Source organism: Peromyscus californicus, unplaced genomic scaffold (genome assembly GCF_007827085.1).
Source record: "Peromyscus californicus insignis strain IS unplaced genomic scaffold, ASM782708v3 Scaffold_20__1_contigs__length_68692818, whole genome shotgun sequence".
Taxonomy (NCBI): Eukaryota; Metazoa; Chordata; class Mammalia; order Rodentia; family Cricetidae; genus Peromyscus; species Peromyscus californicus.
The window spans coordinates 43,832,570-43,850,385 of NW_026294503.1; the positions used below are offsets into that span (position 1 = coordinate 43,832,570).

The 17,816-nt window shown below is 56.5% G+C and overlaps 1 protein-coding gene across 10 annotated transcripts in view; it reads left to right on the forward strand.

The window, feature by feature from the left end:
- Positions 1-17,816, forward strand: part of Triobp (TRIO and F-actin binding protein) — a 66,093-nt gene that overhangs the window by 35,298 nt on the left and 12,979 nt on the right. For 5 of the 10 annotated variants that reach the window (XM_052748305.1, XM_052748306.1, XM_052748303.1 and 2 more), the window contains 7 exons: positions 890-1,027; positions 10,774-10,830; positions 13,714-13,782; positions 13,894-13,983; positions 14,282-14,391; positions 15,908-16,436; positions 17,075-17,185. In XM_052748305.1, coding sequence (XP_052604265.1) covers positions 890-1,027; positions 10,774-10,830; positions 13,714-13,782; positions 13,894-13,983; positions 14,282-14,391; positions 15,908-16,436; positions 17,075-17,185 — 1,104 coding nt within the window. Of the gene's footprint in view, positions 1-889; positions 1,028-5,190; positions 5,338-10,773; positions 10,831-13,713; positions 13,783-13,893; positions 13,984-14,281; positions 14,392-15,907; positions 16,437-17,074; positions 17,186-17,331; positions 17,781-17,816 lie in introns of those variants that run through there. The other 5 variants (XM_052748307.1, XM_052748308.1, XM_052748310.1 and 2 more) reach the window with 4 other exon arrangements.

Genomic DNA, 17,816 nt, shown 5'->3' on the forward strand with positions numbered 1-17,816 from the left:
ACTGTGCTCTGATGTTTCAAACTCCGCTTCTAGAGACTTGTAGATTCCAGCCAGAGGACAGGGAAGTTCTGCCCCCCCCCCCCCCCCCCCGCCCCAACCTGCAGTGTGGCTTTGGGCCGGTCCCTCCGCTTTGCTGGTGACTCAGTTGCCCCAACAAAGATGACTTCAAAATGGAAGCTCTAGGGCTATGCGATAGGCATCTGTATTAAGTCTGTGACTCATTCCTTTCATGTTAATGCCCCAAGATCCAGGCAGGTAAAAAGGTGCTAAGAACAGGAGTTGGGGGTCACATGTGTGACCCCCATGTCCCCAAGTGGTTGCTGCTGAGCGTACAGTGGACGTAGAATCTCCATAGCTTTCAGATTTTTCAAGACAGTTTCTCTGTGTAGCCCTAGCTGTCCTGGAACTCACTCTGTGGACCAGGCTGGCCTCGAACTTGCTATGTTGCTGAAACTAGTCTCGAGCTCTGATCCTCCTGGCTCCACCTCTGAAGCGCTGGGATTACAAGTGTGCACTACCACACTTGGCCCAAACTTCTTGGTTATTAATGTTAGAACCAGATGCAAGATGATGGACGTGCACCGTGTGAGCTAAATGTCTGTGACCTGTACCCCTCTCCTTGGTAGTTTGACCTAGGCTTTTGGACACAAATTCCAAGGATGTGTGGAGTCCTAGAGACCGTGTTGCTCAAACACTATGTAGTGTGAGCAAGACAACCAGTTTTGTTTTGTTTTGTTTTTGTTTTTGTTTTTTCCTTTGTAGCTCTGATGGGGGAGGTAGGTGGGAGCTCCGGGCCTTTGCAGTAGCAGAATGGTCAGGGGAGGCTGTGGCCAGGGATGCCCCATCCCACCAAAGGGACCTACAGCCAACACTGGACCCTGTTTGACAGGCAGACAAGAGGCCAGCAGAGGGCAAGGCTGGGAGCCCACTCAAGGGCCGACTGGTGACATCATGGCGGATGCCCGGGGACCGGCCCGCGCTGTTCAATCCATACCTGCTGTCTCTGGGGGTCCTCAGGTGGCAAAGGGTAGGCTGGCTCCTGAGGGATTGGAGGGGAGAGGGTGGATAGAGAAGGGAAGTGGGGAGGAGACTGGGGCTAGCCAAGAAAGAATGGGGGCTGAAAGGGAGGGGTGGGGGAACCCCATGGAAGGAGAGGATGCTACAAAGCTCTGTCAGGCTCTGGAAGGTGGGCTTTTCTGCCTCTCCTGCAGGGCACTGATCCTGAAAGCTTTTAGGATGAAGGACTTTTGGGTAATCTCCAATCAGCAACTGCTGGCCTGGGCCAGGGAGCCAGGTGGTGGGAGGGATGAAGGAGGAGGGCCTCAAGGGGCTCTGGATTACAGAGTGTGTCTCAGACCTGGGCCCAGGCCAGTTTCACAAACATCTGGCCTTACGTAACCCATCTCCTGCCCAGAGAGGCCTGTAAACACTGGGGCCTCTGGTCGGGGCTTCCTCCAGGGCAGGGAGAGGAGGTAGCTATGACTTGTCCCCTCCCAGCGGGCAAGAAGCAACCAAGGGCTGGTTTGGGGGGTTAACTGTGTCAGGAACTGGGGGACCCCTGTACTTTCCTGTCGGTGCTGGGCCCTGACACTGCAGGGCCCTTGGAGGCACATGCCTATTTGACAGAGGTGGGCACTGAGGCTCACAGAAATGAGCTGACAGCCAGGACATCGCAGGGCTGGTTTTTGCACGGTCCCAAGTGACAGAGTTCCAGAGGAAGTTAGAGCACTGGATAGCATATCTGTCTGTCACATCTATCAGCTGGGATGATTGATGGAGCTGTCCAGGGCTGAGGGGAAGGTACCAGAAGCTTGGGATGCCCAGAGGCTGGGGGAGGAGGACTGCCCGAGTCCTGCTTCCCATCTGTGTCAAGGATCCCTCCCTGCCATGCCCTGCAGGCAGGGGCACCCAAGGCAGCCAAGCAAACATGGCTATCTGGGTGTTGTGGTCCTTCGAGCCATGGGCAGGATTTGCCTTATCAACCTAACTAAAGGTCACCAACACACAGCAGGGCCGGGACGGGAGGAGTAGCAGGGAAGGCCTTGGTGGAGAGAGGGTGAGAGAAGTGGGCTTATGATAATAGATGTGCTCTGGACTCCAGGAATCCCCCGGAAGGGCAGACCTTTGTACCCTAGACTACCATGTCTGTGCCTTCTCTACATCACCACAATTGTTGTGTACCTACCATACTCCCCACCCCAGGTCCCACGAAAGACGTGCCTGACTGTGTTTGGTCCTCTTCTCAAGGACGATTAGATTCATGTTTTCCACATGCTAATGAGGAGGTGAAGTCTCTTGTCCCATGTCACACATGGGTGCGTCTGAGATGCAAACCCTGTTCTGGCTGGTCTGAGCACTGAATACTTACAAACGCACCCCTGTGTTGCTGATCTCCCAGAGCTTCCTGGCAGTCCTTGGTTCTCTACCAGACGTGTGGCAGCTGGGGCTTGGCGAGTCTGGGGCAATGCTCTTTTTATCTGGGGACTAGAATTGTAAGTACCAGAGACCGAACTGCCTGGGGCCTCTCTGAGGATTGCTAAAGAGCCAGAAAACCGGCCAGAATTCTATCTCTGCCCGTACCAGGCTGTGTGGCTTCTTCCCTGAACCTTACCTTAGAGTTCTCAGTAGAAACATGATGCTGAATATCCCTGAAGTGTGGTGGCTCCAGTCTTGGCCAGCAGGAGTCACTTCCAGGCCCCTGAAGCTCTGCATCTCTCTTGGGCTAGGGTGAGCTGTGATCACTTCATTTGTATATTCATTCAGTTAACCAATGTTTACTGAGGGTATACTGTAGGCTAAGGCCCTGGGCTGGCCTCCAAGACAGAGAAAGACATGCTCCATTACTGCCCACAGGGGGCACATAGAGGCAAATACCGTGACAGGCACCTGGGTAATTTGACACTGTGGCAGAGGGACAGGCAGATAGATGCAGGGAACATTAACAAGGGGTCAGATACAGGGAGCCCTTGACAAAGATATGGATTCAGGGAGCATGGGGCATGGAGTCACATATCGGGAGCACCGAGTGAGGAGCAAGTTGTAGGGAGACAGATCTAGGGAGTATTGGGAAAACGGATGGGCATAAGGAGATATGGGCAAGGAATCGGGTCAGAAGCAAGGAGCACCGGATGGAGGGGTCAGATGTAGAGAGTACAGGGAAAAACCATTTTGTGTGTGTGTGTGTGCCAGGCTGTATCATGTAGCCATGTCCCTGACCCTGCTGGGAAAGATGAAAGGAGCATTGGGTGAGGAATGCAGGCATTGGACAGTGAGGTTCTAAGTCTGCAATACATGGCTGTTTACTTTTTGTGGGGTAGTAGGAGAGAAAACTCTCGTGTGTGTGTGTGTGTGTGTGTGTGTGTGTGTGTGTGTGTGTGTGTGTGTATACATGTGCTTACACAGGCAGGAAGGGAAGTGTTCCAGACACAGTAGTCTAGAGTACAAAGGTCAGCCCTCCCAGAGAATTCCAGGAGTCCAGCATTGTGCCCTTCATATGGAAGAGGCATGTATAAAATTTAGTGCAGTCCCAGGCAGGTTATAAGGGAAGCTGCCTGGGCAGAATCCAGTGTGCGGAGCTGATCACCATCACTCTGGTCCCTGGGTTGAGGTTACCAGAAGGTGACTCTCAGTGGCCAGGAGCCAGGAGGCTGGTGCTTGCTGTGCCCAGGCACCCGGTGGTAGGGGGTTTCTTCTTCTTACTCCATTTCCAAGGGCTGACAACCTTTGGGGAGTGCAGGGGGAGGGTGGGAAGCATATGGGTAGCAAAAGGCCAGTGTCTGGAGCAAGTGAACTTAACGTGTGGATTTGTGTGTTGTGAGGAGACTTCAACAGAGATGCTGGGGGAAAAAAAAAAACTCAGCTTGCTGGGCCTCTGAATCCCTATCTGTGAAATGGGCAAAGAATCGGAGCACTATAGTAAGTACAGGATACGATACACATTTATTTCTTTATTTGTGAGGCAGGATCTTGATATGTAGATCAGTCTAGCCTTCAATTATAGGGAGGGGTACACTCTCATGGTTTGTTTGTTTGTTTTTGTTTTTTTTTGGACAGGGTCTTGCTATGTAGCTCAAGCTCAGGCTAGCCTAGAATTACATATGTTGCCCAGGCTGGATTGGAACTCTTGATCCTCCTGCCTCACCCTCTTAGCCAGTATACCCAGCAAGAGAATGCTTTTGAACTCCAAATCATGTTAGCAGAGTATCTGCAACTGCAAGTAATCCAGGCTCCCTGGCCCACACCTAAGAGCAGCTAACTAGAGAAGTTATTCTAGTTTCTTGACTCGGTTAACGCTCATGGGTCATTGCATCAACTCATTTTACCCAGTGTGAGATTGAGGCAGAGTACTCAAGCACCTTGCTCAAGCCACACAAGCTTCCGGTGCATTCAGCAACCAATTCCCTCCTTACCTGGAGGGCCACGATGAGCTTCCACAGGCAAAGAAAATATGACGACACATTGATAAGGGAGCTGGGACCATGAGCAACAGGTGCACACCCACACCCGGGAACCCAGCACTTCTTAACGGAAAGCCCCACTTGGGAGATTTCGAGGAAGCTTTCTCTTTCTCTCTACCACTCCAGAACTCATCTTGTGCGCAGCTTACGTGCTAGAATTCTCTCTGTCCCATTTCTCTCGCCCTCAGCCCCACCCCGTGAGACCTAGGGCAAGTAGGTCCAACAACTTTGAACCACTGGGTTCTCCTGGGTAAAACGGCAACAAATGAGCCCCCTTCTCAGGTCTGTGGGGAGTACGAATGCCGACTCGGCAGAAAACGCGTGGGGCTCCCCGAGTCGTCAGTACTGGGCGCTGTACTCCGATCGCCTTGCAACCTAGGCACCGAGGCCGGGTGCATCCAACATTGGGGCGATGTGGAGGGGGGTGGGGGTGAGACGACTCAGGTTCTCCGCCCCAGCCGCGAGCTCGGACTGCCCCGCCCCTGCGCTGTTGCCCGCAGAGTCACCTGCACGCTGGCCCTTCCTTCCTGCAAGCGGCCGGCCGGAGCCCGGCCCTCCCGGCCCGCCGCCGCCCCATCCGCCCGCCCCGTCGCGCAGGCCCCGCCCCCCGACCCGGCCCTCGCTCCCATTGGTCCTCTCGCCGCCCCCGCCGCGGTTTGCCCCGGCTTCCAGGCCTCCCATTGGCCCTCCCGGGTCCTCCCAGGAAGTTTGAAAAAAAAAAAAAAAAAGTTTTATGGGCGGATGGAAGGGGCCGGGGCAGCTCCGGGGAAGGGAAGGGCTGGAGCTGAAGCGGCCGGCGGCCGAGAGGGGCGGCGGGCTGGGTGCGCCGCGGAGCCCGGCCCGAGAGTCCCCAGCAGCGTCCCCGGGCGCCGCCATGACGGTGAGTGGCCCCAGCTGGGACCCGGAGAGGCCGGGAGCTGAGTGCGGGGCAGCTCGATCCAGACCTGTCCCCCTGGTCCCCTGCCCTCCTCCCCCCGCCCGCGGAGCCCGTGCGTGCGGTTGAGGGCACTAGTCACTGACAGACTCAGGGCGACACTTTCCCCGCCGCCTGCCAGCCCCCTTGGTGGAAGTCCGACTCCCCCACAGGCTTCCTGGCTTGGGCCTGGGGAGAGGTGCTCCGGGCCTTGGATGGGTCGCACTGACCTGACCTGGGCTGTGATGGCTGTCCAGCCCATGTGGGCTCCAGCCAGAGTTTGGGGGGTCCGGCCCCGCCCACCCCCACGGTTGGGAGACCCCCCCCTCCTGGGGCAGCTGAAACTGAGTTCTCACAGCGTTGGGCGCTGGGGCCTTGGGCGGAGTCAGAAGTTTCAGTTTCTCTTGGAGGTGGGCTCTACCAAGATTTGTCAATCAATGGCTGTGCCCTGATGATCCTATCGAAATCTCACAGTGGAGAGCACTGCTCTCCCCATTTCACAGCCAAGTGAATTGAGGCTTGGGGAGGGGCGCTGGCGGGGTGTCCTGAGTGTAAAAGAAGACACAGCCTCTTTTCCAGGTCGGTCTGACCACCTGGCCATGATGTTCTGGAATGGAGGGGTGGGGCTGCTTTTGGTTTCTGCCTAGTGCCCCAGACAGGCGCTAGGAGTCTGGTGACCCTCCTGGGGTTGGGAGGAGGATGAACAGGGTGTGTGTGCGCACATGCGCAAGGGTAGGCCTGGTGAGGGGTGGGCTGTGCTGCTGGGGGCGTGGCCTGTGGGGCTCCGTGTGTGTGTGTGTGTGTGTGTGTGTGTGTGTGTGTGTGTGTGTGTGTGTGTGTGTGTGTGTGTGTGTGTGTGTGTGTGTGATGACCTGGCTCTGTTGCCTGGACTTCCCTGGTGAGGGGTGGGCTGTGCTGCTGGGGGCGTGGCCTGTGGGGCTCCGTGTGTGTGTGTGTGTGTGTGTGTGTGTGTGTGTGTGTGTGTGTGTGTGTGTGTGTGTGTGTGTGTGTGTGTGATGACCTGGCTCTGTTGCCTGGACTTCCTCGGCCTCCGCACATCCTGCCACCTCCCTACTGGCCTTTCCTGGCGTCAGCAGCCTCCCCTTCCCTGTTATTGAAGAAGGGATGTCGGGGGGAGGAGTTGAGTCAGTGTCCTGGGCTAGGGGGAGGTGGTTGCCTGGCCCACTGAGTGCCTGCCAGATCCTAAACTGGATGCCTTCATAGTACCAGATTGATCCTTTTAAGGTTGGTGATACCATCCCTGCCATACAGTTGGGGAAACTGAGGTGGGCAGGAGTGAAGTATAGCCTTGGTGATGATGCAGTTTGGCCTTGGCTGGGCCAAAATGTATATCCTGGTCCCTCTCAGTTTGCTTTCTGGGGGAGAGATAAGAAATGTACACAGTTGCCACTCCCAGGAAGCACGTGCTAAGCAAGGGTGCGCCTGCTAAGCGCCGCATGTGTGCCTGTATCCTGAACGAGGGGTGCCAGGAGGAGGGCTAGCGCATCCCAGCTGGTGGGAGGGGGGCTTCCCGAGGGGGTCGTCCTCTGATTACCAGTCTTTGTCAGATGGTGACGGACTGCGGAGGAAGGGGGTGTGTCGATAAAGGCTAATGGCCATCTTGGGGATGCTGAAAGCTTCGAGAAGGGGTCTGAGAAAGGACAGCCTGAGCCGGGATCAGCGGGGAGCCATGAATGGTTCGGAGCAGGGAATAGGCGTGTGGTTACCATTCTCGGTGCTCACTGGGCTCATCCTGGGCACCGCTCAGACTTGAGCGTGTCCCAGGTCCTCCTAGCCTTCACCCTCCACTCATGTCTGCAGCCATCTCCCTGACACACACCCACCCAGCTCCCAGCTGAGTGTTCTCTACAGAGCAAGTGGCCAAGGGCTGGGCTGGCTAAGAGGCTTCAGGGAGCTGGAGGATCCGGGCTGACCTGGTCCAGGGCCTCTTCCACATTTCGTCTTAGTCTTTGTTAAGGAGCCTCATTCTGCAGCCACTGCCGGGCATCAGATTATATACTTGTTCTTCGTGTTTACTGTCTGTCTCCTAAGCTCTCCCACCAGGGCAGGGGCCACAGCTCTGTGCACAGCTGATATCTTGCCCTCGAACAGTACCTGGTGCCTTTTTGTTGTTGTTTTTTCGAGACAAGGTTTCTCTGTGTCGCTTTGGAGCCTATCCTGGATCTCGCTCTGTAGACCAGGCTGGCCTCGAACTCACAGAGATCCGCCTGCCTTTGCCTCCTGAGTGCTGGGATCAAAGGCGTGCACCCCCCCCACCCCACCCCCCCAGCAGTACCTGGTGCCTTTAAAAGGGTTTTGTTTTTTTTTCTGCAGACTCTGAGCCCATCTGTACTGGATCTTTTGTTTGTTTTTTCTTTTTTTTTTTTTTTTTTTTTTTGATTTTTCGAGACAGGGTTTCTCTGTGTAGCTTTGTGCCTTTCCTGGAACTCACTTGGTAGTCCAGGCTGGCCTCGAACTCACAGAGATCCGCCTGGCTTTGCCTCCCGAGTGCTGGGATTAAAGGCGTGCGCCACCACCGCCCGGCTTGTTTGTTTTTTCAAGTCAGGGTTTCTCTGTGAAACAGCCCTGGCTGTCCTAGAACTCACTTTATAGACCAGGCTGGCCTTGAACTCCCAGAGATCCAGCTGCCTCTGCCTCCTGAGTGCTGGGATTAAAGGCCTGCGCCCCGCCCTCCACCCCCGCCTCCCACATGTACTGGGTCTTGATCAGCCCACCTGGTGGGAAAATTAAAGTGCTTATAGCAATCCTAAATGCAACAGGGGCCCTGCAGGGAGGTGTGGGAGGTGACTGTGGGCCGTAGGAGCCCCGGGGTGACGCTGTTAGGCAGGTCTGAAGGCATGAGCAGGGACTTGGCTTGGTCAGTGGAGAAGGACGCTTAGTATCTCAGGTTGAGGACATGGCAGATGTAAAGGACTTGAGGGGTTGTCACCATGTGCTGGGGATCTGTGAGCATAGTGTGGTGGAATAGTTGGAATAAGTAGGAGGGGGCAGCAGGCCGGACTGGCATGAGAGATTAAGGCATCTGATGACCCTACTGCAAGGGTCCCTTTGAAGGTATGTGCTTCGAAGGGGCTGCAGCTGTGGCTGAGGTGACAGGCAGGAATGACCTGTGGTACTGGTTGGGGAGGAGGGCATGAGAGCCTGTGGGTGTTCCTCACGCTGGTCTTGTTGGTGGAGAATACGCAGCTGAGCCGGAGGAGCTGGGGAGGTGGCGGCTTTCTGGATGTGGCTTGTCGGATTCAGTTTTATTGGTGCATTTGTGCGTGCGTGCGTGCGTGCGTGCGTGTACCTGTGTGTGTGTACCTGTGTGTGTGTGCACCCCGACATCTGGAGGAAGCTAGAGGTTGACTTTGGGTGTGTTGCAGTCTACCTTATTTTGCAGACAGGATCTCTCGGGTGAATCTGGAGCTTTCTAATTTAGCTAGGTTGACTGACAGCAACCCCGGGACTCCTCCTCCATCTTCCCGAACTAGGATTATACCATCGCACCCAGTTTTTTATGTGGGTGCTGGGGGTCCAAACTCAGGTCCTCGTGCTTGTGTGACACATGCTTCCCTTACCGAACCTCCCTAGCTCCTGTCAGATCTTTTAACCCTGCCCATAAGTTCCCCTCCCAGAAGGATTAGACTCACTTTGCTGGTCTTCTCTCCCTGGAGTTGCCATGCTAGGTCACACCAGACCTGACACACCTCTGTTGGTCCTGGTCTTGGGAGTCACCTGGGAGCTGTCCAGACTGCAGTACATTCAGTCACTTGCCACATATGAGCCAGAGCCTGGAGGGGGCCGGGCATGTGTTCTAATTCAGCACTCTGGGTCCCTGTCTGTCACTGTGCCTTGGGGGCCTTCTCTTTTGGGTCAGCCTCATGGTGCCAGCTCCACAGACCCATTCCTGACTTTTGGCTCCTTGGGGCCAGTTTGGGGTCAGGAGATCTGCCCCAAAGCCCAGGAGCTTGTGACAAGAAGATATTTATACACTGCTTCTCCTGAGACCCGTTGTGACTAGGCCTCTCTTCCAGGTCCTGGGGCTGTGGGGGTGGGAGGGCCACGCTGAAGGGAAGTGGAGTCAGCCATGGTTGGGTCACTGTCTTCAGTCTTAGTGCGGGGAGCATCCTGGGTTGCCTTGTCCCAGATGGGAGACGGTTTGACAGAATAGAAAGCAAACAGGACGATCACAGCCCCAGGGCTTCCGGGCTTGGAGCACAGCCCGCCTCCTCCCTCAAACAGGTATGCAGGGTGAGGGAGCCCCAGACATGGCTGTGGGTAGTTCTAGGTGTTCAGACGACTGGCCTGGGGCTCTCTCAGCACACTTACTCCATCTGAGGGAACTGGGGTTCTCTAGAGGAGATCAGGCCCACAGAGATGGCCGGGTCAGGTGGCTCTGGTTCCCAGCTGCTGCCCGCTGCCGCCACCCTGCTGCACTATGCCACTGACTCCCTTCGCGCAACCAGACACCTCGGCCCGGTGAGGCACACTTGATGCAGACTCTGATAGGTGGGCTCAGAGCCATGGCAACAGGTGGCCACCTCCTCCCTGCCAGCCTGTTTGGCCCGCCCTGTTCTCTCCAGTGGGCAGGAGCTGAGGCTACCGAAGGACAGGGATCTAGACAGGCGAGGGCCCTAGTGGACAGGGAGGGTCTGGGGGATGATACCCTCCAGATGGGCAGGTCAGGATGAGCAGCTGCCTGTAGGCCTGGGCAGAGAGATCTAGCTCACAGCCTCCCTGTGGAACATGCTGCAGCTGGGGGCCCCCAGACTCCAGGGCTATGCCTCCCCGGGTAGGACCTGCCAGGTAGGCACAGCCAGGATTGAGGTGTCATGGCCTGTCCAAGGAGACCTAGGGGAAAGAGGCCATCTGCCCTCAGCCTGGGCCTGGCTCAACCTTTCAGGGTCTCGGGGAGATGAGGGAAGGCAGGATTGGTGGGTGCTCTAACCAACGGCTTGGGTTAGAGCATTAGGTTGTGTTCCGAATAGTCCACCATGGTCTTGTTGAAGAAAACTTGGACGTTTGCTAGGCTGTTTCTCAGGGTTACCCTCTGGACTCCCTAGAGCTCTCTTTGTAAGCAAAGTTCCCTCTGTCTCCTCTCTCTCCATCTTGGGTGGGGCCAGGGATCTTGGACATCTGGGTGTGTGTCTTAGCCACTCAGCCCAACCTCTTGGCTCTCAGAAGATGCTGGGGAAAAGGGCCAAAGCTGTCTCAGTGGCTGGGAGCCTGCTTGGTTCTGCTTGGTTTGGGTGAAAGTTCTCTGAGTCCTCTGCCCTCTTCATTGGTCTCCCAGGACCTCAGTGTCACAGGACTAGAGCAAGATGACTGTCACACTCCCTCCTGGCAGCCCTGTGGGCCTTCCTACTTAGTCTGACTGTTTACCTTTTCATCCACCTATAGCCTGATCTGCTCAACTTCAAGAAGGGATGGATGTCGATCTTGGATGAGCCTGGAGAGGTAGGAGGCTGGGCTGGAGGGGAGAGGTTGGGCTGGGCTGATGCAGGGCTTCTATGGAAAGGCCCTTGGGGTGGGCACGGGGTAAAGGTGAGGGCCAGGTGAAAACCCCAAAGGGATTTCTGGTCCAGGGAAAGGGAGGCCAGGCTTCGTGGGAACTCAGGAGAGACAGGTTGCTGGCTATCAGCTTCCTCACCAGCTTTAACACATAAGTCACAGAGTGGAGCCTCCCTGCCATGCACACTCCAGCTCCGATCCCCAGCTCTCACCAGGAGCATCTTGGCTCTCCTTCCTGATGACAATGTTAGCTAAGGGTCTGAGGGTCTTGGGCGAAGGCTTCCCCTGAGTTGTACAGATTTCCAGACACTGGGGTACAGAGTGGAGCACAGAGCACAGACTCCAAAGTCTCTCCAACCCGGGGCTCTGTTGGTGAAATCACAGCCTCAGTCACCAGGTCTAGGACATGCAAATGTTGGACAAAGTGGAGAACAGAGTCACAGAGGTCACTGTGCTGAGGGGGCCCAGAGGCCTCTGTTGCCTGCCGGGAGCTCAACTCACCACCCCTTATCTTCCCAGTCTTGGAAATATCCGAGGCAGTGCTGCTCACTAGCTCTGCTCCGTCAGCTGCCAGGCAGGCTGGAGGCTGGCAGCTAAGCTGGCTCCCTGCCTACTCCGCCTGCATGTGCCTGTGGCTCAGATCTGCGTGCAGCCCGCATGCCGGGCAGGGCTCTGAGCCAAGGGGAATCGCATTGTGTTTCCTGCCCACGCGCTTTATTCCCCGCAGCCAGCAGCCTTCTGTCCCTGCTGCCTGCTCAACGTCCCTCAGTGGCTGCTCTCCAGGCTCACACAAGGCCTGGCGCCCTGCCAGTGACCCCTTCCTGGCCTCCCTACCCAAGGTCCCTGGAGGGCAGAGGGATTATGGGCCCCGCCTAGAACTGGCCGTTACTCATGCTCTTTCATGGGGTTTTGGAATGTCCACCCTGGAAGGGCCTTGGGAGTGTAGCCAGCCTGGCTCCTTGTGCACAGATGGGAGTCAGGCCCACAAGAGCGAGACCTCTTTCAGGCAAAGTGATGCCTTGGGCAGCTCAGGCCTAGACCCTGGTACCTTAGGCCCTCAGAGCTCCATCCCACTTCTGCTGCATGTAGTGACAGAGTAGGCCTGGAGGGCCGAGAAACCATTTTCCACAGAACCCGCCCACTTTGCAGAGACAGTCGAGGTCCCAAGTGGTACCCGAGATTAGATTGTTCCAAGTGGCTGGCCTCTTTGAACTGTTCCCAAGATCCTGTGCCACATGCCATGAGAGACACACGAGGGATGGATGCCTCCAGACTGACCCAAAGCCTGGGGACTTCTTGTCCTCCATACTGTGCAGTCAGAACACTGAAGACTGGGGACATTGCTACACCAGCTGAAGGGCACACAGCAAGGGAACACCCAACTCTGGTTTGCTGGTGCTAAACCTTCTTCCTCAGGGAGACCACAGAAAGAAGTAGAAAGCGACACCCTCGAATGCTAGAAACCGTAGCATGTCCTTAAGGAACAAAAACAAGAACAGCTGGGCGGCGGCAGTGGCGCACGCCTTTAATCCCAGCACTCGGGAGGCAGAGCCAGGTGAATCTCTGTGAGTTCAAGGCCAGCCTGGGCTACCGAGTGAGTTCCAGGACAGGCACCAAAACTACACAGAGAAACCCTGTCTCAAAAAACCCCTCAAGAAACAGTATCTATAGGGTTGGTGGTGTCAGGGGAGCCCCAGGAGGACTGGACTGGGGGGGCACCGATCCTGGCAGTGGGCTGATCCCAGCTGCCATTCCAGTAAAGTGGGAAGAGCCCAGAGGGAGGCTGAGGTTGGCGCGTGGGGTGCCAGGTTTGCGGGCCTGCCCCTTTCCCACATGGCGTGGCGGCCTGACCTTTGCCTCCTGAGAGGCAGTGCAGGGACACTCAAACTGCAGAATCACAAATGTGAGCGTGAACTGACGCACTCTCACAGTGGAACATGTGTGTAACCAGCCCACAGGGCGGATGGGGAAGCAGCACTGGGTGGCCTGCCCCAGGCTTCTTTCTAGACCTTCTGTCTGAGAGATCTTTGTCCTTGACCCTGTGTCAATCCAGTGGGCCTGTGGAAAAAGACTTGAGAGGTCTGGGCTGACTTGGTCACTGACTTGCTAGGCATTTGACCTCTCAGAGCCCTGCCCCTTCCCTCATGGCCACTGGAGGAAGGCACACACTGAGCTCTGATGTTTTCAGAGGGCTCTGGAATGGGCTGAGAGTCCTTCAGTTGATAGTATCGTTGTCTACCAGGCATGACCTCTGGGTTCAACCCCCGGCATCACATAATCCAGGCATGATGGCGCATGCCTGTAATTCTAGGACTCAGGAGGTGAAGACTGGATGCTCAGAAGTTCAGGGTTGGGCCAACCAGACAGTTTAGCTGGTAAAGCACTTGCCATGGCAAGCCTGCTGACCTGAGTTGATTCCGGTTGATTCCTGGAATCCAGGAAGGGTAAGAGTGATGGAAAGGGAACCTCTCGGCAGAGTCGACCCACATGTACACTGTGGCACATGTACCCATACATGTGCTGGTCATCCTGGCTACATCGCAGATCGAAAGCCAGCCTCAGCTACATGGGACCCTGTCTCAAAACAGCTACAAAAACAGTAACATGGGGGTGTCAGCAAGCCAAAGAAAGGTTGCCCACTGGGCCACAGAGGCCATAGTTAGCGAGAAGGGCCAGTTCGTAGCCACTGTGTGCCTGGCTTCAGATCTGCCATTCTGAGCTGTGGCTCCCTTCCCACCCCTCAGCTGTAAGAATGGGAGTAAGGGATGGGACAAGCACACACAGGCTCCTTCCTCCCCCCTCCCCCCCTCACCATCTCCTCCTTCGCAGTGGAAAAAGCATTGGTTTGTGCTGACGGATTCAAGCCTCAAATATTACAGAGACTCCACGGCTGAGGAGGTGAGGTGCCTGGGTGGGTGGGCCCTGGAAAGGGCTGGGACCCATGGTCGGGGTCTGTGGAGCGGGGCTCCTCGGGGCCCATGTAGACCATGGTGGATCCTCTCGCATTAGGCAGATGAATTGGATGGCGAGATCGACCTGCGCTCCTGCACAGACGTCACAGAGTACGCAGTACAGCGTAACTATGGCTTCCAGATCCATGTGAGGCTGCGTGCAGATCGGGGGGTGGGGTGGTGTGGGAGGTGGGGTGGGGGGGGGTGGGGGGTAACCTCAGGCCCTGGGCAGGTGTTGGCCTGACTCACTCCTTTGCCCTCAGACATCCTCAGCCAGGCCGCAGTGCTAATGCCCATGCTTAACGTGTCTAGGGAGACCTGGAGCGAGGCACCCTCTGTCACTCAGCCTTATACACCCTCCTGGGAAGGAAGGAAGGCCCACCTCCACACGGGGAGGGAACACAGGGCTGGCCATGTGGCAAGTTACATGTAGATTGCCTTTGCAGACCAAAGATGCCGTTTATACCTTGTCGGCCATGACCTCGGGCATCCGGAGGAACTGGATTGAGGCTCTCAGGAAGACTGTGCGTCCAACTTCAGCCCCAGATGTCACCAAGTATGTGTTGGGCTGGGCCCTGGGGAGGGAATGATGATGCTGTGTCCCTGAATGGGGGGTTCTGTGTTCTCACCTGAGGGCCCTGCAGCTATACCTCCTGGGGCTCGGTTCCTCTAGCAATGAAATTCGGAAAGAACAGTACATGCTCTTGGCCATCCAGAAATCCATTGAGAGCTAAGGGTTTAGCCTTCTGTCTCATTAGGTCCTTTACATTCTAAAAGCTGGAAAAGGTCTTGGTGGTTTAGAGAGGGGGCTTGAGAGGCAAAGAGGGCTCTTCCAGCTGCTCAGTATTATGGCCTCTGCACATGGCCCCCTCTAGCTGCCGTGGTAGAGGGCGGGGGCGGGGGCTGTTTGTTACAGTGCGTGGGGAGCTGAAGCTCAGCTGCTGGGCAGAAGGAAAGAAGTGTGGTGTTCAAGGGACGCAGCATGAGCCCCCAAGCCTGGCTACACCCTGGTTGTTCAGCCAGAGGCCAGAGGCTTTCCCATCTGAATTGCTCACCTGACATGCTGGATATCGTGTCTGCACCTCTGTAGGCAGGTGTCCAGGGCCCTTGGTGAATCCTGCAGAACATGCTTTGGGGCCATTTAGTCTACAGGCTGGAGTGCTTTGCAGGATTGGCCTAGAAGTGTTAATACAGGCCTGGCGTGCAGCTCAGCAGCCCTTAGCTCACAGCTGGGTCGTCAGGACAGAGGGCACAGCTGAATTGCTGAGGAGGTTCTTTGGAGGGAGTTGCTTCTACCTGTCTCCCCCCCCCCCCCCCCCCGAATGTGGTCACATGATCACATTGCTACAGAGGATGCTGGGAAGTGTAGTTTGGAGCTGAAGGACAATGAACACAGCTGAGCTGCCACTGTCACTCACTGTCTCAACCTGTGCTCCGTTCACTTAGGTATCAGCATCTCCCCTCATCAGCCTTGCCTACACTGAGCCTGACCCTAAACCCAGGGCCTGCCTAGCCTTATGCATTTTTAAGTTTATTTATTTATTTGTGTGTGTGTGTTGCCTGTATATACATATGTGCACCATGTGCATGCAGTGCCCATGGAGGTCAGAGGTAGGTGTCAGATCCCCTGGTTGTGAACTGCCATGTGAGTTCCAGGAACCAGACCTCCTAACCGCCGAGCCAGCCCTTCGGCCCCTTATACATTTCTGTTGTTGTTTTGTGCCTTTAGTAACACATGCATCAGCATTTGCAAAGGATCTCCCATTTGCTTTGCACCCTGAGCCCCACATCCATGCCACGTGCGTGAGGCTTTGACGACCCGTGATCCAGATATAGTGACTGGGACTGTAAGAGGGAATCTGCTGGCAGATGCTCTCGCTAGGGTCTCCCCAGGGTCTGACAATAAGGAGGCGTGAGTTCTCCACCGCTAGTCAGGACGGCTTGCTCACTGGAGTCCATGTCCAGTCCCTGGCCTGGAGCCTGGCATATGGGCAACCCCTCTGAAAGCGCTTCTTTGAGCCGGAGTGGGCAAAAACTCCCCCCGCCCTGACGTGGCTCTGCTGACGTCCTAGGCTCTCAGACTGCAATAAGGAAAACACGCTGCATGGTTATGGCACCCAGAAGGGCTCCCTGAAGACAGGGGAGCAGCGGACAGGCTCTGAGGTCATCGGCCGGGGTGGCCCTCGCAGAGCGGATGGACCACGGCAGTCACTGGACTACGTGGAGCTCTCGCCATTGACCCCGAGCTCCCCGCAGCGCGTGCGCACTCTGTCCCGCTCTACTCCCGAGCGCCCGACCAAACAGGAGGATCTGGAGCGGGACCTGGCTCAGCGCTCTGAGGAAAGACGCAAGTGGTTCGAGTCCACGGACAGCAGGGCCCCCGAGACGCCCAGTGGGGATGGGCCTCGCAGGGGCCTCGGTGCCCCCCTGACAGATGACCAGCAGAGCCGGCTCAGCGAGGAGATCGAAAAGAAGTGGCAGGAGCTGGAAAAGCTGCCCCTGCGGGAGAACAAGCGAGTGCCACTCACGGCCCTGCTCAACCAAGGCCACAGCGAGCGGCGGGGGCCCCCGAGTGACAGCCATGAGGCCCTGGAGAAGGAGGTAGGCCTCTCTCCCCATCGGGCCCCCCTGGTACCGGTGTGCATGGCCTGACGTTGGCCTTGCAGCCCTACAGCGATGAGCTCACCCTATGTCTGACCTGCCAACTGACCCCTCAGGCTCCTCACAGGGGACAGTTTCCCCCAGGCCGTAGAGATGGCTTTGTCTTTGTTCTGCCCTTAACCGCAGGGAAGAGACATGAGGAGAGGTGGAGAGCAGGCCCTTTGCTGTGTGACTTTGGCACCCTAAGCCTTGTTAGGTGCCTCTTGGCCCTCCGTGACCTCTGACCTGCTAAGCCGCACTCCGTTTTTTCACACATGGGAAGTGAGGCGCAGGGATGTCCCCCATTACAGTCATGGGATGATAGGTATCTGTGACTGCAGTGTGCTGTTCCCAACCTTGGCATCTCTGGGTCAACGCTCACCCGGGCCATTGACCTAGCCATCCTGGACCCAGCCACCAAGTGTCTTTGTCTGTACCACTCCCACTGCCCCTGCTCCCAACCGGAGCTGTGCCTGAGCACCCCAGCGAAACTGCAGCTGTGTGGAGGTAGTAGCTGTGGGCTCCTCCTCGTCTTCCACCAGCTCCCTTCCCCATTTCAGGACACTGACACCCACTGACCTGGTCTTCCTGTGTCCCAGGTCCAGTCTCTCCGTGCCCAGCTGGAAGCATGGCGTCTCCGAGGGGAAGCTCCTCAGAATGCCTCCAGACCCCAGGAGGACAGCCGTATCCCTCCAGGCTACATCTCACAGGTAAGGCTGAGGAACTGCTCTGTGGGGTGGGGGCAGGTTCCTGATTGCTGTGTTTTCAGAGAGCAGCCACGTTTGGGGAACCCTTCCTGTGTGTGAGAATCCTGTCAGGCATTTGCTACACATCCTGTCATTTAATCTCCCCACAGCTGGTGGGCATGATCACTGTGCCCATTTTACAGACAAGGCCACTGAGCTCTGAGAGGGTATGTGACGTGCCCGAGGTTCCCCAGCCTGCAGGTGTCAGAGGTGGGATGTGAGCATGGGCCCAGCTGCCTGCAGAGCCTGTGTGGGAGTCCCCGTGCGACACTCTGCCCCTTGGACCTCTTCCCTGCATCACTGGGGAAGTGGGGAGCCAGTGGCCCCGAGAGCCACTCTCTAAATACAGGGAGAGGCTTTCCCTGCCTGCCAAGGAGGTCTGCGGGACTTGGGAGCCTCCAGTGTGCCCTCAGGAGTTTGCCTGAGAGAGCAATTCTCAGCAAGGGAGGAGGACTTTCTCCCTCTAGGGCCACTTCGTCCCCCCTGGGAAATGACTTTGTCCCCTGGGGACAGTTGTCTGTGTCTGGGAATGACGTTGGTTCTCACAACTGGACAGCTAACTCACCAGAAAAAATTGTGTGTGTGTGTGTGTGTG